The sequence below is a fragment of the Tursiops truncatus genome, chromosome 15, assembly GCF_011762595.2.
Source record: "Tursiops truncatus isolate mTurTru1 chromosome 15, mTurTru1.mat.Y, whole genome shotgun sequence".
Classification (NCBI taxonomy): Eukaryota; Metazoa; Chordata; class Mammalia; order Artiodactyla; family Delphinidae; genus Tursiops; species Tursiops truncatus.
In genome coordinates this window covers 14,494,606-14,519,082 of record NC_047048.1, presented here as the reverse complement: position 1 = coordinate 14,519,082, position 24,477 = coordinate 14,494,606, and the positions used below count along the sequence as shown (strand labels likewise).

Here is a 24,477-nt window from a genome sequence, read left to right as displayed (position 1 = left end):
TATATATATAAACTTAGTTTATAAAACTTATAAAATTAAAAAGATAAGAGAATAAAATTCACCTATAATGTTACCACCCCGACAAATACTATTTTTAGCATTTTGATGGATTTCTCTTTCTTCTTTGCATGTTGTTAAACAAAGGTAAGAATACTTGTCTTACATCTCACTTTTGCACACACACAATCTTGTATTCAGCCCTTTCCATTTAATATTCATGAGCATTTTCTCATTGTGTACATGATTTTTAAACATAATTTTTCATGGTTGTATAAATAAATCATTTTATGAGCCACCTTAAATCCTTTATGAAACACAGTAGTAAGTGAATGGATGAATGAACAAACAAATAAAATGTTTCCCTAGTATATGTTCTATAATTTATTTTACCATTTTTCTTTTGCTGTTTACAATTTTCTGTTTGACAGATAGTGCTACAGTGAACATCTTTGCACATACTACATTTTAGTGCGGTTTTTTTTAGGGCTAGACTAATGAAAGTGGAATTAAACCATGTCAAAATATCTGAAATTTTTTTAAGGTGCATGATATATGTTGATAATTTTTTTTTATTCTTTTGAACTACCAGCATAATATAGGTAATTTTATTTTAGATATTTGCTAATTTTAATAGGTTTCATTGATTAATATAATTGAACATTTTCCAGTTATTACCTATATGTATATATTCTTTTACAAAACATTTAAGTTTGAAAAAAGTTTTATATGTGTTAAAGTTTTGTGAATTACATTCTGCTAAAGGCGAAGTATACAGTGCATTATCATAGTCCTTTTAATCTCTTGGTAATTGGTAATTCATAGCTTTCTCCTTTGTACAATACTGAAATGGTTTTTATAAACCAAGGTACATGTGTAAGTGATATTTAGAGGTTCCCCAAGTAGTAGACATTATAGTTTTCCTACATGTGAGTTGACCAGCTAGATTATTCTTGGCTTGCTTGAGTGGTTAAGTAGGGAAGAATGCTGTGGTTTGAATCCTTGTGACTAGAGAATTTGTTTCATACACATTTGTGGCTTTTGAAAGAGTTTCAAAATGCACCCTGGAAAAAACCTTCCCACCATCTTTGTCTACCTCTAAAGTGACAAATAATTTTGAGGAAAAAAAGGTAAAGTGTGAACTATAATTGCATTTTTGAGCACTTTGTGATAATGCATACAAGCTGACATCCTTGTTTTGTGGGGTTGGATTATATATTTTCAGAGCTTTTTGCCTGTAAAAACTCAGATGCTAATATATCCAGCATTGATGATCATGAAGTTTCATAAAGTAATGCTTAAAAAGTGATCTTCGATTGTCAGCTGTGACATGAGATGGACTCCAGAGAAAGAAGGTGGCTGCGGAGATTGTGCCCTTTATTTATGGGATGGGAGTGGGGAAGAAATTCACGTTTTGACTGGGAATATAGAATCCAAAGCTCTAGGCCTAAAAATTCTAGTTTTCATACAATTTTGGGTAATCTAGAAGTACTGGTGTCTGAGTCAGTGTATTTTGGGGACGTGTTGCCCAATCTTGAATAGAAAATCATGTGCTTCATGGTTGCTGTGACTCAGATGGTAAATTGGAAATGAAATGCTAACATATTCCATACCTTTCCCACCATGGTCTCTAATCCCACAATTGTAGCACATTTTAGTAAGGAGTGCCCTCTAGGTTACATTCTAGCCATCTCCCTCCCGCATAGGTTTTTAATAATTTTAGAGTTAAAGACATTTGAGAATCTGATGAAATTTATGGATCCCTATCTGAGAAGTGCAGACACATACATACACAGAATTTTACCCACAATTTCAGTGGATTCATAGATGCCCCTAAAGCCTGTCAGATTAAGGACTTCTGTTCTATAGTCTCCTTATGCTCATCCACTCATGTGATTTTGATTACAACCTATTTGCTGATGATCATAAATCTTTATCTCCTACTGCGTCTCTTTCCTGAGCCCTAGGCTCATTTTTTTCCACCTGCTTTCTGTGTCTCTCCACTTGGATATTCACAAAGACCTCAAACTCAATGTCAAATGAACTTATTGTCCAAAGTTGTTCCTCGATAGGCAGAAGCTAGATGGATTGTTCACTAAACTGAGCAAGAATCTAGAATAGGGGTGGGATGAGGCTGTGTTTATCTATATTTGCGTTGTCTATGAGCCAGTGAGCAGGTATGAGGAGCAGAGTCCTCAGGACACGTGGGTCAAGCCAAAAAACAGTTCAAAGACCTGGTTACTAAACCTGGAGAGTGAGCTGAAAAGCAGATCCAAGTGTGAATGGAATATCCAGTTGAAAACCAGACTAGACAGTACTAAAGAAGAGCAAATAGTCAAATGGAAAAGCATGTATCAGTGTGCAGAACCCACAGAGCAAACAAGAAGGAACTTGAATATTAATTAAGTGAGCTGGGAGGGGGAGTTGGGTTATATCCCTGAGCCAAACAGTAAGAAGCTGCAGCAGTTAGAATTGATGTTCTTGCATTAAAGGGAGAGCCTGTAATGCACACCTGTGTTTTCTAGTTCCTGTACCCATCAGAAACTGCTTCTCCCTGTTTTTCCTGTCTCCATACGTAGCATTCCTATTTGTCTAGTCATCAAAGTTAGTTAGGATTAACTAGCTTTGCAGATCACGTGTAATTAATTGGTCACCAAGTCCCCTTGGTTCTGCATTTGAAAATATCTTGATTCAATCCTATTTCAGGTACCTTAATTCAGTTTCTCCTCATTTTTTACATGAATTATGGTTTATTCCCCTTTGTGTTATATGAGTGTGTTCAGTCATTCTTCTGCTACATTTTTAAAATATTCAATGAAAGTTATTTTTTAAAAGTTCAAATCTGAATGTATTATATCTGAATGTATCATTCCCTTGCGTAAACCTTGAATAGCTCCACTAGTACTATAGGATAGAGCCCAGACGTCTTAGAATGGCATGTACTTTTCAGGTCTTTGGAGATTTTCTGGTGATCTTTTTATTGTTTGTTTCTAGGTTAATTCCTTTACGATTAGAGAACTACTCAGTGTGGTTTCAGTCCTTTGAAATATATTGAAAATTGCCTTATGGCCAGCATATGTTCTCACATGTCACTCGATAGGATGTGTATTCTGCAGCTGTTGCAGAATTCTATAAATATCAATTAAGTCATGTTGTTTCACAGTGTTGCTCAAATCTTCTAATTCTTATTGGTAGGGGGTGTCTAATTTTATCAATTTTGGAAAAAGATTATTTTTTATTTCTGTTAATTTTGCTTCATGTGTTTTGAATCAGTATTATTAGGAGCAAACCCTTTTATATATTCCTGAGGAATTAACTCATCATTATGAAGTGTCTCTCATCATCTCTGATGTTTCTCTCTGGAAGTCTAGTTTGTCTGACGTAAACATAGCCACTTCGTTGTTTTTATGCATACAGTGTACATGGTATATTTTTTCCATCCTGTTACTCTTAATCTGTGTCTTTATATTTAAAGTATGTTGCTGATAAGTGGATATAGCTGGTCTTGTTTGTTAAACTCATAATCTCTGACTTTAAATGGACTAGTTAATCTACTTACATGTAACGTTATTACTCACCTGTTTGGGTTTAAATCTACCACCTTGCTGTTTGTTTTCTATTTAGATGTCTGTCTTTGTCCCTTTCTTTCTTTTTTCCTGCCTTCTTTTGCATCAGTCTAGTTTGTTTAAGTATTTCATTTTATCTCCACTGTTGGCTCTTAGCTCCCCTTGTTAGCTATACCTCTTTTTTTATTTGTTTGTTTATGGTAGTTGCTCTCTGACAAGAGCTGCAAACTTTTCTGTGGGCCACAAATGGTCTTTTTCATCTTTTCTGAAGACTCAGAGTTTCATCTGGAATCATTTCTTTTTACCCTGATGAAATTCTTTTAGGATTTCTTATAGTAAGGGTATGCTGGCTACTAATTCTCTCAGCTTTTGTTTATCTGAAAATGTCATTATTTCTCCGTTATATGAGAATATTTTGCTGAGTATAGAGTTCTAGGTTGACAGGTTTTTGGGTTTCGTTTGTTTGTTTTACTTTCAGCACTCAGAATATGTTATTTTATTGGCTTTCATTGTTTTTATGGGAAGTCAGCTAAAATTCTTATGAATGTAATAGTTTTTTGGGTTTGTTTTGGGGGGAGCTGCTAATAAGACTTTCCTCTTATCTCCAGTTTTTGGCAGTTTGACTAAAATGTGCCAAATTCACTGATCGTCTCTTTTGCCATCTCTAGTTTGGGCCTCAGGTTTGATTTGTTTTTAATTAACCTATCTTTGAATTCATTGCTCCTTTCTTCTTCTGTGTCTGGTCTGCCATTAATCCCATCCAGTAACTTCATTTCAGATAGTTTATTTTTCAGTTTTAGAATTTCTGTTTCTCTGCTGGAATCCTCCATCTCTCCACCCATTCTGTTCATCTTTTGCTCTAAATTCTTATTTATTTATTCATTTATTTATTTTTGGCTGTGTTGGGTCTTCATTGCTGTGCGTGGGCTTTCTCTAGTTTTGACAAGCGGGGGCTACTCTTCGTTGCGGTGCAAGGACTTCTCGTTGCGGTGGCTTCTCTTGTTGTGGCTCATGGGCCCTAGAGCGCAGGCTCAGTAGTTGTGGCGCATGGGTTTACTTGCTCTGTGGCATGTGGGATCTTCCCGGACCAGGGATCGAACCTGTGTCCCCTGCATTAGCAGGTAGATTCTTAACCACTGTGCCACCAGGGAAGTCCCTAAATTCTTTTAACATATTTATAATAATTATTTTAAAGTACTTATACATGGGTCTCTCTTTTGGCCTTTTTTCTTAATTATGAGTTATACTTATTTGCTTCTTCACATGTCTTAGAAGTTTTGATTTCATACTGCACCTTTTGTATAAAAGAAGAGTAGAGAGTAACCTAGATAATATTTTTGATTTATTTTTCCCAGAGAGGGCATATTCTTTTTTCTGTCAGGCAGCTAGGGTAATTGGCTGATCATTCAAATTTCAGTGTGTCAGGCCGAGCTGTGGCTGAGCAACAGTTTTATTTAGTTTACTTCTGGATTTAAATGAGATTATGGAGATTTGACCTTTAGCCCAACCCACAGTTTCCTGTGTGCTGTAGAAAAAAGGTTGATTTCTTTGACTTTTTAAAAATAACAGCTGGCAGGGAGTTGGGTTGAAGCTTAAATTAATTTATTTCACCTCTGGATGGTAACTGCAGCAGGGCCCTGGAAGCTAAGGACCACACAAGACTGGGCGATCTCAGACTTCCCTGGTGGTGCAGTGGTTAAGAATCCGCCTGCCAATGCAGGGGACACGGGTTCAAGCCCTGGTCCGGGAAGATCCCACATGCCGCGGAGCAACTAAGCCCGTGCGCCACCACTACTGAAGCCCGCATGCCCTAGAGCCCATGCTCCACAACAAGAGAAGCCACTGCAATGAGAAGCCTGCGCACCGCAACGAAGAGTAGCCCCCACTCGCCACAACTAGAGAAAGCCCGTGCACAGCAATGAAGACCCAATGCAACCAAAAATAAATAAATAAATAAATAAATAAATTTATTTTAAAAAAAGATTGGGCGATCTCTCCTTTCTAGCTCTGCTCCCACTGTTACTTAACAAAAGGCCCTTGGGGTACAATTGTTAGACCAAGAGATTTATTTTTACACCTGGGGCTCTTCTAGATTTGGATCCATCATACCAGTCCACACTGCCACTAAAAGTTCAGCTTCTTTTTGTCTCATCAGCAAAATCTTTCACCTCTGGTAGGCCTGCTTTTCTGCCTACCTATATGCAGACTAGGCAGTTGATTCAAGGTAGAAAGGGGCTCTTTGCTCACCTTTGAAGAACTCATCCTTCTCTGGAATTGGGTTCATTTAGACTTCTTTGCATCCACTGCTTTTTGATGGCTCTAAAGAATAGTATGAAGTTTAGTTTATCTGGTGTTTTCTGATTGTTTTGATGAGAGCGGTGGTGTTTTGAGACCTCCTGCTTCGTAACCATAATGGAACTCAGAATAGCATTAAGATTCTTTGTCTTCTGCTTTCAATCTTCCTTTTCAACCTTATCTCGTTTTATCCTTCTAATCACACCCCACTACCTGCCTTTCATTCTTTTGGCACACTTGTATACCTCTGTACCTTTGCACTTACTCTTCTTCCTGCCTTGATCATCTTGCTTCTCTTCTTCATTTTACAACTTTGTCCTTTAAGACTCAGCTCAAATGACACCTCTTCTGTGCCACAGATCCTTCTACTATACTTCGTGCCTGCCTTTACTCTTGCAGTTATCACACTATATTATGATTGTTTATATTATATGTTGCTTCTTTTATACTAAGGACTTTTCAAAGGCAAGGACCACATATGCATTTTGTATCCTGAGCACCAAACTTAATACTTGAGAATTAGTAGGTGTTTAATAAAATGATTTTTATTAGCAAAATAAATCTTAGACATAGGAACAAGAATATTTCTTCAACCAAAAATACTGTATCCTGATATGAAGCTCTTGTAGACAATATTTGAAGTTATGGCCCAGTTCATAGGTATTCTACCTTATGTGAGAAATGCTCCATCACCCAGAAGTGAGCTCCAGTGGCTACGGCAGTACTTTATTACTGTATCAGTCTGCATTCAGTTGGGGAAAGAGAGCTACTGTAAGTATTATAGGAGTGAGGGGTTTAATATGTTAATTATGGCTTACACAAATGTGGGAGAACTGGAGAACTGAGGCTCTGGAAAATTTTTATCATACACTGGACATTTTATATAAAAGAAGAATAGAGAATGAACTGATAAATATGTCATAGAAAGATTAGGAAAATAGGCATTAATGATTTAAGCCTGAGGTGGGTGGAAAGCCAGAGTTTGCAGAGAAGCCCTCAAAACTGCATCTAGCTGTCAGAGTGGGACCTCAGTAAGGGAGCCTAAGGAAGGACCTGTGAGGCATGCCATGGGGATGAAGTGGGAGCTTTAGGAGAGGTCTGTGGAAGCACTGCGTGTCTTGAGAATAATGGCTTCTGCTTCATTTCCATTTTATAAATCCCTTCCATAAAAGAGAAAATCATATTTTCTCTTATTGGCAGCCTTTTACTCAGAACCACACAGGGAAGGGAATTATGGGAGACTTAATTTTCTGCCTTAGACAAAAGTAGTTGGTGGTACCAGTTGACCACGGACAGTCCAGCACAGTTCATCTCTTTGCCAGCCTGACGTACATATGTTCCCATTTTAACCCTATTTAACTTCCAAATAAAGATAATGACATTAGGCTTCCCTGGTGGTGCAGTGGTTGAGAGTCCGCCTGCCGATGCAGGGGACACGGGTTCGTGCCCCGGTCCGGGAAGATCCCACATGCCGCGGAGTGGTTGGGCCTGTGAGCCATGGCCTCTGAGCCTGCGTGTCCGGAGCCTGTGTTCCGCAACGGGAGAGGCCACAACAGTGAGAGGCCCGCGTACCGCAAAAAAAAAAAAAAAAAAAGATAATGACATTGTACTTCCACCTTACATGATGCAATGATCCCTTACAAAACTAAAAGCATACTAACCATCTCCCCAAAAGAGGGGACTCTGTGTTACACATTGCACTTTACTCATTTCTGGGTGATATTTATTTACTCCCCTAGCTGAGTCACATTCCGTCTTTGATATCCTGAAACCTAAATACTGAGATATAGAGTCAGCCCTAAGTAACACACCTTATATTAGAGCGTATGGGAATGGTAAAGGGAGGGGAAAAAAAAGAAATAGTTAATCTATTCAGGTATATTCATAACAAAGCAGGAAGAATATAACACTATTGCAGTCCTCATTTCTGCACCTGCCACGTGATCATGGATGGTATTTGTCATTTCTTTCTTTCTCTAGCTATTTCATATTCCATTTGCCCTCATTAACCATGTTGGTTGTATGGTGACCCAAACCTTCATTCTAAAAGCATGTGTGCCAATAATGGTCATGCCTATATTGTTTCCTGTAATTTTCCATTAACTTTCCATTGTAAACAAGTGTAATAGCGGATCTTCTGGGTTCTAAGAAATGTCTTTCCTTCCTCCATTGTGTATTTCATTTATTTCTTTTAATTTATTTTATTTTTGGCTGCCTTGGATCTTCGCCACTGCACATGGGCCCTCTCTAGCTGCAGTGAGCAGGGGCCACTCCTTGCTGCAGTGCGCAGGCCTCTCACTGCGATGGCTTCTCTTGTTGCGGAGCACAGGCTCTAGGTGCATGGGCTTCAATAGTTGCGGCACGCAGGCTCAGTAGTTGTGGCACAGGGGCTTAGTTGCTCCACAGGATGTGGGATCTTCCCAGACCAGGGATCGAAACCGTGTCCCCTGCATTGGCAGGTGGATTCTCAACTACTGCGCCACCAGGGAATCCCCCCTCCATTGTGTACTTAAAATCCCATTTCCTAAGACTATACTTTCAGGGATCAACCAAAATTACTCTACCCAGCAAGGATCTCACTTAGATTTGACAGAGAAATTAAAACCTTACAGACAAGCAAAAGCTAAGAGAACTCAGCACCACCAAACCAGCTTTACAACAAATGCTAAAGGAACTTCTCTAGGCAGGAAACACAAGAGAAGGAAAAACTTACAATAAAAAACCCAAAACAATTAATAAAATGGTAATAGGAACATACATATCGATAATTACCTTATATGTAAATGGATTAAATGCTCCAACCAAAAGACATAGACTGGCTGAATGGATACAAAAACAAGACCCTTATATATGCTGTCTACAAGAGACCCACTTCAGACCTTGGGACACATACAGACTGAAAGTGAGGGGATGGAAAAAGATATTCCATGCAAATGGAAATCAAAAGAAAGCTGGAGTAGCAATTCTCATATCAGACAAAATAGACTTTAAAACAAAGACTGTTACAAGAGACAAAGAAGGACACTACATAATGATCAAGGGATCAATCCAAGAAGAAGATAAAACAATTGTAAATATTTGTGCACCCAACATAGGAGCACCTCAATACATAAGGCAAATACTAACAGCCATAAAAGGGGAAATCGACAGTAACACATTCATAGTAGGGGACTTTAACACCCCCCACTTTCACCAATGGACGGATCATCCAAAATGAAAATAAATAAGGAAACAAGCTTTAAATGATATATTAAACAAGATGGACTTAATTGATATTTATAGGACATTCCATCCAAAAACAACAGAATACACATTCTTCTCAAGTGCTCATGGAACATTCTCCAGGATCATATCTTGCGTCACAAATCAAGCCTTGGTAAATTTAAGAAAATTGACATCATATCAGGTATCTTTTCCGACCACAACGCTATGAGACTAGATATCAATTCCAGGAAAAAATCTGTAAAAATACAAACACATGGAGGCTAAACAATACACTGCTTAATAACGAAGAGATCACTGAAGAAATCAAAGAGGAAATTAAAAAATACCTAGAAGCAAATGACAATGAAAACACGATGACCCAAAGCCTATGGGATGCAGCAAAAGCAGTTCTAAGAGGGAAGTTTATAGCAATACAATCCTACCTTAAGAAACAAGAAACATCTCAAATAAACAACCTAACCTTACACCTAAAGCAATTAGAGAAAGAAGGACAAAACCCCCCCAAAGTTAGCAGAAGGAGAGAAATCATAAAGATCAGATCAGAAATAAATGAAATGAAGGAAACAATAGGAAATAATCAGTAAAACTAAAAGCTGGTTCTTTGAGAAGATAAACAAAATTGATAAACCATTAGCCAGACTCATCAAAAAACAAAAGGGAAAAGACTCACATCAATAGAATTAGAAATGAAAAAGTAACAACTGACACTGCAGAAATACAAAGGATCATGAGAGATTACTACAGGCAACTATATGCCAATAAAATGGACAACCCGGAAGAAATGGACAAATTCTTAGAAATGCACAACCTTCCGAGACTGAACCAGGAAGAAATAGAAAATATGAACAGACCAATCACAAGCACTGAAATTGAAACTGTGATTAAAAATCTTACAACAAACAAAAGCCCAGGACCAGATGGCTTCACAGGCAAATTCTATCAAAACTTTAGAGAAGAGCTAACACCCATCCTTCTCAAACTCTTCCAAAATATAGCAGAGGGAGGAACACTCCCAAACTCATTCTACGAGGCCACCAACACCCTGATACCAAAACCAGACAAAAATGTCACAAAGAAAGAAAACTACAGGCCAGTATCACTGATGAACACAGATGCAAAAATCCTCAACAAAATACTAGCAAACAGAATCCAACAGCACATTAAAAGGATCATACACCCTGATCAAGTGGGGTTTATCCCAGGAATGCAAGGATTCTTCAATATATGCAGATCAAGCCATGTGATACACCATATTACCAAATTGAAGGAGAAAAACAATGTGATCATCTCAATAGATGCAGAGAAAGCTTTTAACAAAATTCAACACCCATTTATGATAAAAACCCTCCAGAAAGTAGACATAGAGGGAACTTTCCTCAACGTAATAAAGGACATATATGACAAACCCACAGCCAGCATCATCCTCAATGGTGAAAAACTGAAAGCATTTCCACTAAGATCAGGAACAAGACAAGAAATTGTTAGTTATTCCCAGGTACTCAAGCTTAACACATTGCATCCAAAATCTCTGTATCCATATCAATAAATTTGGATTAATCCAACATTACATTTCTTCTGCTCTGGTCTTAGGATTTCTACTACACTTTACTTAGGTTTTGCAGATACAAAAAGACAAAATCTTGAAATTCTTGTGGTGTGTACAAAACCTCTTCTAGGGTCAGACTTAGTGTTCATCTCTCTGGGGCCTGCTGAGATTTAAGTCTAGTTCTAAGTTTAGAAGCAATAAGAGGTGGTGGGTGGGTCATTGTTCTCCTGCTAGGTGACTACCTCAAGAGAGATCATGAAAGGTTCTTTCGGCAAGAGGATGCCAACTTTTTCAGAGAGAAAAGACTGCCTCTATTGGCAAGGAAGGTAGGATGACCAACTATCTTGGTTTGCCCAGGACTGAGGGGTTTCCTGGGGTACAGGACTTGCAGTGCTAGAACCGGAATAGTCTTGGGCAAACTGGGAAGGTTGGTCGACTAGTAGATATGTTGTATTGTTCTGTTGTCAACTTGGTTAAGGCTGGGAACTGCCCCTCCCAGAATTCTCTTCTTTGTATGGTTCTAGGCGAGAGCTTGTCCATAGAAGAAATTGTGTGAGATTGAGAGGTGGAAGTAAAGCGATGGCCATTTCTTCCTGGAGGTTTTGCAGGCAGATGCAGTGATAGACACAGAGGAGGCTGGTGTTGTCGTGCTTGTCCTTGCTCTTTTCCATTCCACATCCAGCTCTTCCACCTGAGTGCTGGCCCTCCTGACCGACAGTGGCTCCAGGTCCACCACCATTCCGTTGGCAGCTGACCCACAGAGGTGGTGTGCTACCCAAAGGCAATAGCTCCCTGTGGACTTATCCACAAGCTCTCTTAATAATCATAGTGGTTTTACTGCCTTAACATTAATATGATACCTTACATGGCTGTGAATTCAATTAGCATTGTTATTCAAGCATATGCAGGCTCACACTTTGGGCTTGGTTTTCAGAAATATTGATTCAGTGGCTATAAGTGATACGGACATTCAGGGCATCCATTATTTGAAGTCCTGTTCTAGTTGTCTATGAAAATCATCTCCAACTCTGCCCTTGCCACAGCTATGGGAGACATCCTAGTTCACTTCCAGGAAAAATTCCCTCTTTTGACTACATTACTGTAATTGAGCTTCTCCTGTGTATATCGAGGCATAAGAAAATAGGTTACTTACAAAGGAACAAAAATTATGCTGGTTGCAGAATTCTCTTTTGCAGTACTAAATAGAAAATGACGGAGTGGTAGTTCTTAACCTGCGTGTACTTTCTGGTGTCTTTGAGTCCCTTGAAATAATATGCAAACTTATGTGTGTTGATACAAGTTGCTATTCCTGGAAATAGAATTCATATCTTCTTTTAAATTTTATTTATTTTTTTATACAGCAGGTTCTTATTAGTCATCAATTTTCTACACATCAGTGTATACATGTCAATACCAATCGCCCAATTCGTCACACCACCATCCCCACCCCCCCACGGCTTTCCCCCGTTGGTGTCCATACATTTGTTCTCTACATCGGTGTCTCAACTTCTGCCCTGCAAACCGGTTCATCTGTACCATTTTTCTAGTTTCTACATACATGCGTTAATATACGATATATGTTCTTCTCTTTCTGACTTACTTCACTCTGTATGACAGTCTCTAGATCCATCCACGTCTCAACAAATGACCCAATTTCGTTCCTTTTTATGGCTGAGTAATATTCCATTGTATATTTGTACCACAACTTCTTTATCCATTCATGTCGATGGGCACTTAGGTTGCTTCCATGACCTGGCTATTGTAAATAGTGCTGCAATGAACATTGGGGTGCATGTGTCTTTTTGAATTATGGTTTTCTCTGGGTATAGGCCCAGTAGTGGGATTGCTGGATCATATGGTAATTCTATTTTTAAGGAACCTCCATACTGTTCTCCATAGTGGCTGTATCAATTTACATTCCCACCAACAGTGCAAGAGGGTTCCCTTTTCTCCACACCCTCTCCAGCATTTGTTGTTTGTAGATTTTCTGATGATGCCCATTATAACTGGTGTGAGGTGATACCTCATTGTAGTTTTGATTTGCATTTCTCTAATACTTAGTGATGTTGAGCAGCTTTTCATGTGCTTCTTGGCCATCTGTATGTCTTCTTTGGAGAAATGTCTATTTAGGTTTTCTGCCCATTTTTGGATTGGGCTGTTTCTTTCTTTACTATTGAGCTGCATGAGCTGTTTATATATTTTGGAGGTTGATTCTTTTGCAAATATTTTCTCCCACTCTGAGGGTTGTCTTTTCGTCTTGTTTATGGTTTCCTTTGCTGTGCAAAAGCTTTTACGTTTCATTAGGTCCCATTTGTTTATTTTTGTGTTTATTTCCATTACTCTAGGAGGTGGATCACAAAAGATTTTGCTGTGACTTATGTCAAAGAGTGTTCTTCCTATGTTTTCCTCTAAGAGTTTTATAGTGTCCGGTCTTACATTTAGGCCTCTAATCCATTTTGAGCTTATTTTTGTGTATGGTGTTAGGGAGTGTTCTAATTTCATTCTTTTACATGTAGCTGTCCAGTTTTCCCAATACCACTTATTGAAGAGACTGTCTTTTCTCCATTGTATATCGTTGCCTCCTTTGTCATAGATTAGTTGACCATAGGTGGGTTTATCTCTGGGCTTTCTGTCCTGTTCCATTGATCTATGTTTCTGGTTTTGTGCCAGTACCAGATTGTCTTGATTACTGTCACTTTATAGTATAGTATGAAGTCAGGGAGTCTGATTCCTCCAGCTCCGTTTTTTTCCCTCAAGACTGCTTTGGCTATTTGGGGTCTTTTGTGTCTCCATACAAATTTTAAGAGTTTTTGTTCTAGTTCCATAAAAAATGCCATTGGTAATTTGATAGGATTGCATTGAATCTGTAGATTGCTTTGGGTAGTATAGTCATTTTCACAATATTGATTCTTCCAATCCAAGAACATGGTATATCTCTCCATCTGTTGGTATCATCTTTAATTTCTTTCATCAGTGTAGTTTTCTGCATACAGGTTTATTGTCTCCCTAGGTAGGTTTATTCCTAGGTATTTTATTCTTTTTGTTGCAGTGGTAAATGGGAGTGTTTCCTTAATTTCTCTTTCAGATTTTTCATCATTAGTGTATAGGAATGCAAGACATTTCTGTGTATTAATTCTGTATCCTGCAACTTTACCAAATTCATTGATTAGCTCTAGTAGTTTTCTGGTGGCATTTTTAGGATTCTCTTTGTATAGTATTGTGTCATCTGCACACAGTGACAGTTTTACTTCTTCTTTTCCAATTTGTATTCCTTTTATTTCTGTTTCCTCTCTGATTGCCGTGGCTAGGACTTCCAAAACTATGTTGAATAATAGTGGTGGGAGTGGACATCCTTGTCTTGTTCCTGATCTCAGAGGAAATGCTTTTAGTTTTTCACCATTGAGAATGATGTTTGTTGTATATGGCCTTTACTATGTTGAGGTAGGTTCCCTCTATGCCCACTTTCTGGAGAGGTTTTATCATAAATGGGTGCTGAATTTTGTCAAAAGCTTTTTCTGCATCTCTTGAGATGATCATATGGTTTTTATTCTTCAGTTTGTTAATATGGTGTATCACATAGATTGATTTGCGTATATTGAAGAATCCTTGCATCCCTGGTTTAAATCCCACTTGATCGTGGTGTATGATCCTTTTAATGTGTTGTTGGATTCTGTTGGCTAGTATTTTGTTGAGGATTTTTGCATCTATATTCTTCAGTGATATTGGTCTATAATTTTCTTTTTTTGTAGTATCTTTTTCTGGTTTTGGTCTCAGGGTGATGGTGGCCTCATAGAATGAGTTTGCGAGTGTTCCTTCCTCTGGAATTTTTTGGAAGAGTTTGAGAAGGATGGGTGTTAGCTCTTCTCTAAATGTTTGATAGAATTCACCTGTGAAGCCATCTGGTCCTGGACTTTTGTTTGTTGGAAGATTTTAAATCACAGTTTCAATTTCATTACTTGTGATTGGTCTGTTCATATTTTCTGTTTCTTTCTGGTTCAGTCTTGGAAGGTTATACCTTTCCAAGAATTTGTCCGTTTCTTCCAGGTTATCCCTTTTGCTGACGTAGAGTTGCTTGTACTAGTCTATTAGGATGCTTTGTATTTCTGCGGTGTCTGTTGTAACTTCTCCTATTTCATTTCTAATTTTATTGATTTGAGTCCTCTCCCTCTTTTTCTTGATGAGTCTGGCTAATGGTTTATCAGTTTTGTTTATCTTCTCAAAGAACAAGCTTTTAGTTTTATTGGTCTTTGCTATTGTTTTCTTTGTTTTTATTTCATTTATTTCTGCTCTGATCTTTATGATTTCTTTCCTTCTGCTCACTTTGCGTTTTGTTTGTTCTTCTTTCTCTAGTTCCTTTAGGTGTAAGGTTAGATTGTTTATTTGAGATTTTTCTTGTTTCTTGAGGTAGGCTTGTATAGCTATAACTTCCCTCTTAGAACTGCATTGGCTGCATCCCATAGGTTTTGGATCGTCGTGTTTTCATTGTCATTTTTCTGTAGGTATTTTTTGATTTCCTCTTTGGTTTCTTCAGTGATCTCTTGGTTATTTAGTAATGTAGCGTTTAGCCTCCATGTGTTTGTGTTTTTTATGTTTTTTTCCCTGTAATTCATTTCTAATCTCATAGCGTTGTCAGAAAAGATGTTTGATATGATTTCAATTTTCTTAAATTTACTGAGGCTTGATTTGTGACCCAAGATGTGATCTATCCTGGAGAATGTTCCATGCACACTTGACAAGAAAGTGTAATCTGCTGTTTTGGGATGGAATGTCCTATAAATATCAATTAAATCTATCTGGTCTATTGTGTCATTTAAAGCTTCTGTTTCCTTATTCATTTTCTGTCTGGATGATCTGTCCCTTGGTGTAAGTGAGGTGTTAAAGTCCCCCACTATTATTGTGTTACTCTCTATTTCCTCTTTTATAGCTGTTAGCAGTTGCCTTATGTATTGAGGTGCCCCTATGTTGGGTGCATATATATTTATAATTGTTATATCTTCTTTTTGGATTGATCCCTTGATCATTATGTAATGTCCTTCCTTGTCTCTTGTAACATTCTTTATTTTAAAGTCTATTTTATCTGATATGAGTATTGCTACTCCAGCTTTCTTTTGATTTCCATTTGCATGGAATATCTTTTTCCATCCCCTCAGTTTCAGTCTGTATGTGTCCCTAGGCCTGAAGTGGGTCTCTTGTAGACAGCATATGTATGGGTCTTGTTTTTGTATCCATTCAGATAGCTTGTGTCTTTTGGTTGGAGCATTTAATCCTTCACATTTAAGGTAATTATCGATATGTATGTTCCTATGACCATTTTCTTAATTGTTTTAGGTTAGTTTTTGTAGGTCCTTTTCTTCTCTTGTGTTTCCCAGTTAGAGAAGTTCCTTTAGCATTTGTTGTAGAGCTGGTTTGGTGGTGCTGAATTCTCTTAGCTTTTGCTTGTCTGTAAAGCTTTTGATATCATTATTCTGAATTCTTTTCCTGGAAAGTGCCTATCTCCACTTTGTTTAGTTGTTTTACTGGGGTTTTATCTTGTTCCTTCATCTGGTACACAGCCTTCTGCCTTTTCATCTTGTCTGTCTTTCTGTGAATGTGGTTTTGTTTCACAGGCTGCAGGATTGTAGTTCTTCTTGCTTCTGCTGTCTGCCCTCTGGTGGATCAGGCTATCTAAGAGGCTTAAGCAAACTTCCTGATGGGAGGGACTGGTGGTGGGTAGAGCTGACTGTTGCTCTGGTGGGCAGAGCTCACTAAAACTTTAATCCGATTGACTGCTGATGGGTGGGGCTGGGTTCCTTCCCTGTTGGTTGTTTGGCCTGAGGCAACCCAACACTGGAGCCTACCTGGGCTCTTTGGTGGGGCTAATGACAGACTCTGGGAGGGCTCACGCCAAGGAGTACTTCCCAGAACTTCTGCTGCCAGTGTCCGTGTCCCCACGGTGAGCCGCAGCCACCCCCTGCCTCTGCAGGAGACCCTCCAACACTAGCACGTAGGTGTGGTTCAGTCTCCCCCGGGGTCACTGCTCCTTCACCTGGGTCCCGATGCGCACACTACTTTGTGTGTGCCCTCCAAGAGTGGAGCCTCTGTTTCCCCCAGTCCTGTCAAAGTCCTGCAGTCAAATCCCACTAGACTTCAAAGTCTGATTCTCTAGGAATTCCTCCTCCCGTTGCCGGACCCCTAGGTTGGGAAGCCTGACGTGGGGCTTGGAACCTTCACTCCAGCGGGTGGACTTCTGTGGTATAAGTGTTCTCCAGTCTGTGAGTCACCCACCCAGCGGTTATGGGATTTGATTTTACTGTGATTGTGCCCCTTCTTATGTCTCTTTGTGGCTTCTCCTTTGTCTTTGGATGTGGGGTATCTTTTTTGGTGAGTTCCAGTGTCTACCTGTCAATGATTGTCCAGCAGCTAGTTGTGATTCTGGTGTTCTCACAAGAGGGAGTGAGAGCACATCCTTCTACTCCACCATCTTGGTTCCTCCTCCCAGAATTCATATCTTTCATCATATTTTTGAAAATAATTTCCATTACCATTCTTTGTTTCATTTGAAAATATGAATTCTTATAGTATTTCGAACGTTTTCACTATTATATTTGTTGTGATCTGTGATCAGTTATATTTGATGTTACTATTATGATTGTTTTGGGCACCTCAAACCATGCCCATGTAAGACAGTGAACGTAATTGATAAATGTTTTGCGTGTTCAACTGGCATTTCCCCCATCTCTCTCCCTCTTCTCGGTCCTCCCTGTTCCCTGAGACATAGCAATATTGAAATTAGGCTAATTTATAACCCTACAATGGCCTCTAAGCGTTCAAGTGAAAGGAAAAGTTGCGCATCTCTTACCTTACATCAGAAGCTAGAAATGATTAAGCTTGGTGAAGAGAGCAGGTAGAAAGCTGAGATGGGCCAAAAGCTAGGCTTCCTGCACCAGTGGTTAGCCACGTTGTGAATGCAAAGAAAAAGTTGTTGAAGGAAATTAAAAGTCCTACTCCAGTGAACACACAAATGATCAGAAAGCAAAGCAGCCTTATTGCTGATATGGAGAAAGTTTTACTGGTCTGGTTAGAAGATCAAACCACAACATCAAACCACAGCATTCCCTTCAGCTAAAACCTAATCCAGAGCAAGACCCTAACTCTTCAATTTTGTGAAGGCTGAGAGAGGTGAGGAAGCTGCAGAAGAAAAGTTTGAAGCTAGCAGAGGTTGGTTCACGAGGCCTAAGGAAAGAAGCCATCTCCGTAATATAAAAGTGCAAGGTGAAGCAGCAAGTGCTGATGCAGAAACTACAGCAAGTTATCCAGAAGATCTAGCAAAGATAATTAATGAAGGTGGCTACACTAAGCAACAGATTTTCAATGTAGACAGAGCTGCCTTATACTGGAAGAAGATGCCATCTAGGACCCTCATAGCTAAAGAGGAAAAGTCAATGCCTGGCTTCAAAGCTTCAAAGGATAGGCTGATTCTCTTGTAAGGGGCTAATGCAGCTGGTGACCTGAAGTTGAAGCCAATGCTCATTTACCATTCTGAAAATCCTAAGGCCCTTGAGAATTATGCTAAATCTATTCTGCCTAGGCTTTATAAGTAGAGCAACAAAGCCTGGATGAAAGCACATTTATTTACAAATACTGAATATTTTAGCCCACTTTTGAGACCTACTGCTCAGAAAAAAAAGATTCTTTTCCAAATATTACTGCTCATTGACAATGCACTTGGTCACCCAAGAGCTCTGATGGAAATGGACAATGAGATTAATGTCATTTTCATGCCTGCTAGCACAACATTCATTCTGCAGCCCATGGGTCAAGGAGTAATTTTGACTTTCAAGTATTATTATTTAAGTAATACATTTCTTTTTTTTTCTTAAATAGTCAGCACAGCACCTGACATTTTTTAAAATTAATTAATTAGTTTATTTATGGCTGTGTTGGGTCTTCGTTTCTGTGCGTGGGCTTTCTGTAGTTGCGGCGAGTGGGGGCCACTCTTCATCGCGGTGCACCGGCCTCTCACTATCGCGGCCTCTCTTGTTACAGAGCACGGGCTCCAGACGCGCAGGCTCAGTAATTGTGGCTCACGGGCCCACTTGCTCCGCAGCATGTGGGATCTTCCCAGACCAGGGCACGAACCCACGTCCCCTGCATTGGTGGGCAGATTCCCAACCACTGTGCCACCAGGGAAGCCCCAAAGTAATACATTTCATAATGCTTTATCTTAGACAGAAAGTGATTCCTCTGATGGATCTGGGCAAAGGAAATTGAAAACCTCCTGGAAAGGATTCACCATTCTAGACGCTATTAAGAGCATTCATTGATTCATGGGATGAGATCAAAATATCAGCATTAACAGGAGTTTGGAAGAAGTTGATTCCAACCCCCATGGATGACTTTGAGGGGTTCAAGACTTCAGTGGAAGAAGTAACTGTATATGTGGTGGAAATAGCAAGTGTACTAGAATTAGAGGTGGAGCCTGAAGATGTGACTGAATTGCTGCAATCTCATGATAAAACTTTAATTTATGAGGAATTACTTCTTCTGGATGAGCAAAAAAAGTGGTTTCTTAAGATGGAATCTAATCCTGGTAAAGATGCCATGAAGATTGTTGAAATGACAGCAAAGGATTTAGAATATCACATAAACTTAGTTGATAAAGCAGCAGTAGGGTTTGATTGACTCCAGTTTTGAAAGAAGTGCTACTGTGGGTAAAATGCTATCAAACCGTATTGCGTGGCTACAGAGAAATCATTCATGAAAGGAAGAGTCAGTCAGTGCAGGAGACTTCATCGTTGTCCTATTCTTAAAAACTGCCCCAGCCACCCCAGCCTTCAGTAGCCACCACCCTGACTGGTCAGCAGCCCTCAACATCAAGGCAAGACCCTCCGCCAGCAAAAAGATTACGACTCACTGAAGGCTCAGATGATGGTTAGCATTTTTTAGCAATAAGACATTTTAAAATTAAGGTATGTACATTATTTTTAGACATAATGCTATTGCACATTTAATGGACTACAATGTAGTGTAAACATTAGTTTTGTATGCACTGGGAAGCCAAAAAATGTGTGTGACACGCTTTATTGCAATACTTGCTTTATTGCAGTTGTCTAGAACCAAACCCACAATATCTCCAAGGTATGCCTGTGTTATTTTCTGTTGTTGTTGAATCTGCATAGCTGACATTGATAGAAGTTCAACATTGCTTTTTTCAAGTGTTCATTTTTGGGACTTGAAATCTTGAATAAGCATCAATGGGCTTCATGTGAATTCTTCATATATTTTTCACTTAATGTATTTTGCATTTCAGCAAGTGACACATTCTCCTAGATAGTGATTTGACAGGCGAGAGAGCATACAAAGACCTCATCTTGTAGCAAAAACCTATCGATCATGTTTTATAATTGAAGGAAGATTGTGCAGACTATTGCCAGTTCCTTTCCTTTTTCTACCATTTTTCAACCCAGAGATGCTTCTTTTTTCCTTCCAAGGAGATAGTAACAGTACCCCAGAAGCCTTCTGCCTGCCCCTCCAAATTATTTCCTCCTCCTCTTTCCTTCTTCCCACAGATAACTTCTGTCCTGAATTCTGCCATCATGGATTTAATTTTGCTTGTTTTTAAATTTCATATAAATGGAGTCACTCAGTATATTTTCAAGAAAGATGAAAAGCAGTCTCTGACATCTAAGAACTGATCTGACACAACTTCTAGGCCATGGTTTATTAGGAACTGGCTTGGTCAAATAGTTGGACTTCCTTGTCCACCCCATCTCTGCCTTTAAAAGCCTTCCATTTTGCACAGCTCCTTGGAGCTCCTCTCTGCTTGCTAGATGGAGTGCTGCCTGATTTATAAATTGTTAAATGAAGCCAATTAGATCTTCAGTAAAAAAGCAAATAGTTAAAAAAAAAAGAAAGAAAAAGAAACTGGCTTGGTGCTCACCACTAGGACATGTTGGTCTCTTATTGGGTATAAATGATCTCACCAAATACAAACACAAGACAAGATTACTCTTTAACCATGATGAACTGAGAAAAGACAAGGCCACTTTATAATTTTGTTTGAGCACAGAAAATATCAAAATATAATTTCTGTTTGAGCACAGAAAATATCAAGGTATTTTGCAAACCACAAAATACCCAATACCCACCTCTTGTTTAATATGAGTTGATTGCTGCTTCTTACAAGTAGCTTTAGTCTCACTTCTAGTCTTCCTTCCTTTTAGATAAGATTTATTAAGATACCCAGTTATAGAATCATCCCTGCTTGCTGACAGCACCCAGTCCAGAGCAAACCCCTGTTTCCTTGGACTCTTCCCAAAATCACCTAACCAAAACCTGAATCATGAAAGTACTTTCTAATACTCTTTTACTGAGACATCCCCCATTTCCCACGTTGTGTGTCTTCCCTTGATTAAATGAGTAATGAATTCACCATGTTCAACTACAACTATATTCCTGGTAGTCTTCAGCTGGAGGGTATTGACAGTATTCTTTTGTGTCTGGTTTCTTTCCTTTAACATTCATGAGTTTCATGTTGTTGCATTTCACAGTAGTTCATTTTTGTTATTTAATGTGACACTATAGTTACACAACTATTTGGACATTTGAGTTGTTTATAGTTTTAGGGATGTTTTAATGTTGATATGCAGTATCCTTGTACATGTCTTTTGATGAAAATGAGTATGCATTTTTGTTGAGAATATGCCTAAGATTTACATTAGGAGTTCCCAAGACCACTCACAGTAATCCAAAATTCTTATGCTTACAGTTGCAGTTGATTATAGCAAAAGGATATAAAGTAAAATCTACAAAGCGAAAAGGCATATGGGGGAAACTCTGGAGGAAACCAGGTACTGTCTTTCAAATGTCCCTCACAGTGGAGTCACACAGGATTTGCTTCATTCACCCAGCAACATGTGTGACAACACATGTGAATTGTTGCCAACCAGGGAGCTCACCAGAGCTTTTGAATCCAGGGTTTTTATTAGGGGTTGGTCATGTAGACATGTAGACCCCCCCAGAGAAAAAACAGATGTTCACCGTAAATAAATTACTAACATAAACTATCTGCTGAAACTGGTACAGGCTGGCCCAAGGCCTCAGACATGCAAAAACATTCTTATAGACAGAACATTCCAAGCTCAGATCCCAGGAGCCAGCCAAGAACCAGTCCTGAAAATAGGCCTTTCTTGGAAATGTGCAACATTTGAGCAAGCTTAGGCCTGCTGAGTTATTCTTTTCCCTTACAGAATGAATGTATGGAGGGCATTTGTATGTACAAATTTAGCTGTTAATGCTAAAGAGTTTCCCAGAGTGATTATACTCTATCACTAGCAGGTGTATGAGAATTTCAGTTACTCTACATTGTCAATATTTGTTGGTCAATCTTTTAAAATTTTAGTCTTTCTTGTAGGAGCATAGTGATGTTTTATGACGGTTAAAATTTGTATTCCTTAATTACTAATGAGAGCTAACACTTTATATTATTTGCCACTAAACTATGTTATGAAATGCCATTTCAAGTCTCTTACCCAATTTTCTACTGAATCATTTGCTTTTTCCTTAATGATTTTTAGAAATTCTCTACATACTTTCATGTGTGGAGTTTATATGTATTTCACATATCCTTCTCCCACTTATCTGCCTTGCCTTTCTCTCCATTAAGGCTGTCTTTTCAAGAATAGAAGTTCCTGGGACTTCCCTGGCAGTCCAGTGGTTAAGACTCCATGCTCTCAATGCAGGGGGCACGGGTTCGATCCCCGGTCAGGGAACTAAGGTCCGCATGCTGCATGGCACCGCCAAAAACAAACAAACAAACAAAGAATAGAAGTTCCTATGCTCAAGCTAATGAATGGCTGCAGGTATGTCTGAGTATAGATCCCTTGTACTGAGATGTCTCTGGAAAGAATGAAATGAAGATTTATTACTTTTTTTGGTCTGCTCAGCATTTTTAAGCTTTGGAAATGGGCTGTCAGTCATGTAGCCCTGCCTTTCCTGTCGTGGGGATGAGGGGAATGAGGGGAGCAGGGAGTGGCTGGACTTGGGCTGGCCAATCAGATTACTCAGTATCCCTGGGCTTAGTGAATTGTCTGGGAGATCATATGAACCAAGGGGGCCAGAGTATTTTCATAGATTGATATAGATGCTGGGGGAAAGGGGTTCTCTTTCTTCTTACTGGGATTGGAAGCCAAAAGATGATGTAAACCTAGAGCTAATGGAGGCATCTTTCTCACCATTTGGAGAGAGCCTGTCTAAGGATGAAATCATTGTGATGATAAATTTGAGGACACTTGATAACATGAGGGAAGCATATCCTTTTTTGTTTCCTTGAGCTATTTTGATTTGGGTCTCTACTATTTACTGTGTATTTTGACTAATATAATACCAATTACCCAAATTTCTCCTGGTGTTAAAACTGATATTCCCTCTGAAAAGTGTTAAGCTGCTAATCAGAAACTAATGTGATTTTTTGAAAAATAAAAACACCTGTTTCTAATTTTTAAAAAGTTCCTAATTTTAATGCCTAGTAGTATCCTTTTCTTTATGTTTAGTGGTTTTGTTATACCATTTAATAAATCTTTTTCATAATCCAAGGCCATGAAGATATTCTCCTATGTTATCTATAAAAGCTTTATTGCTTTACTTTTCTTATTTCGATCTGTAGCCTACCTGGAATTGATTTTTTTTTATTGTGGTAAAAAATGCATAGCATAAAATTTACAATCTTAAGTATTTTTAACTGTACAGTTCAGTAATATTAAGTATATTGATATTGTTGTGAAAGAAATATCCAGAACTTTTTAATCCTGCAACATAAACTTTCTACCCATTAAACAACTCCCCATTTCTCCTGTCCCCTCAGCCCCTGACGGCCACTTTCTATCTCGAATTTGACTCTACTCTAGGTACCTAATAAAAGTGGAATCTTACAGTATTTGTCTTTCTATGACTGGTTTATTTCATTTAGCATAATGTCCTCAAGGTTCATCCACGTTGTAGCATATGACAGGATTTCCTTCCTTATGAAAACTGAATGATACTCATTTATATTTATATGCCATATTTTGTTAATTCATTCATCCATTGATGGATATCTGGGTTGCTTCTACCTTGTGAATAGTGTTGCTGTGAACATGGGTGTGCAAGTATCTCTTTGAGACCCTGCTTTCAATTATTTTGGATATATACCCAGAGATGGGATTGCTAGATTATATGGTAATCTTATTTTTAATTTTTTGAGGAACTGACATGCTGTTTTCCATAGCAGATGTACCATTTTACAATTGTACCAACAGTGTACAAGGGTTCTAATTTTTATACATCCTTGTCAACACTTGTTATTTTCTGTTGTTTTTTTTTAATAGTAATCCTAATGGGATTACTAATGGGTGTGAGTGGTATCTCATTGTGGTTTTGATATGTATTTCTCTGATGATTAGTGATGTTGAGCATCTTTCCATATGTTTGTTGGCCGTTTGTATATCATCTTTGGAGAAATGTCTGTTCAAGTCCTTTGCCTATATATATATTTTTTTTTTTCTTTTTTTTTAATTTAGGCTGCATTGGGTCTTAGTTTCGGCATGTGGACTTCTTTTTTTTTTTTTTTTTTGCGGTACGCAGACCTCTCACTGTTGTGGCATTGGCCTCTCCCATTGCGGAGCACAGGCTCCGGACGCGCAGGCTCAGCGGCCATGGCTCACGGGCCCAGCCGCTCCGCGGCATGTAGGATCTTCCCGGACCGGGGCACGAACCCGTGTCCCCTGCATCGGCAGGCGGACTCTCAACCACTGCGCCACCAGGGAAGCCTGCTAGATTACCTTTTTATCTGTGATGATGTTTCCTGTTTCATTTATACTATTGGTTATTTTT

At 38.8% G+C, this 24,477-nt stretch overlaps 1 protein-coding gene across 14 annotated transcripts in view; it reads left to right on the top strand.

The window, feature by feature from the left end:
- The window catches only part of TPST1 (tyrosylprotein sulfotransferase 1), a 185,529-nt gene that overhangs the window by 129,053 nt on the left and 31,999 nt on the right, over positions 1-24,477 (top strand). For 3 of the 14 annotated variants that reach the window (XM_073792050.1, XM_073792051.1, XM_019921874.2), the window contains exons 4-5: positions 21,377-21,458; positions 22,274-22,430. The exons of 7 other annotated variants lie outside the window; for them this stretch is intronic. In XM_073792050.1, the coding sequence (XP_073648151.1) occupies positions 21,377-21,458; positions 22,274-22,383 (192 nt within the window). In that variant the 3' untranslated portion in view covers positions 22,384-22,430. Of the gene's footprint in view, positions 1-21,376; positions 21,459-22,273; positions 22,431-24,477 lie in introns of those variants that run through there. 4 more of the 14 variants (XR_012326042.1, XM_073792052.1, XM_073792049.1 and 1 more) reach the window with 3 other exon arrangements.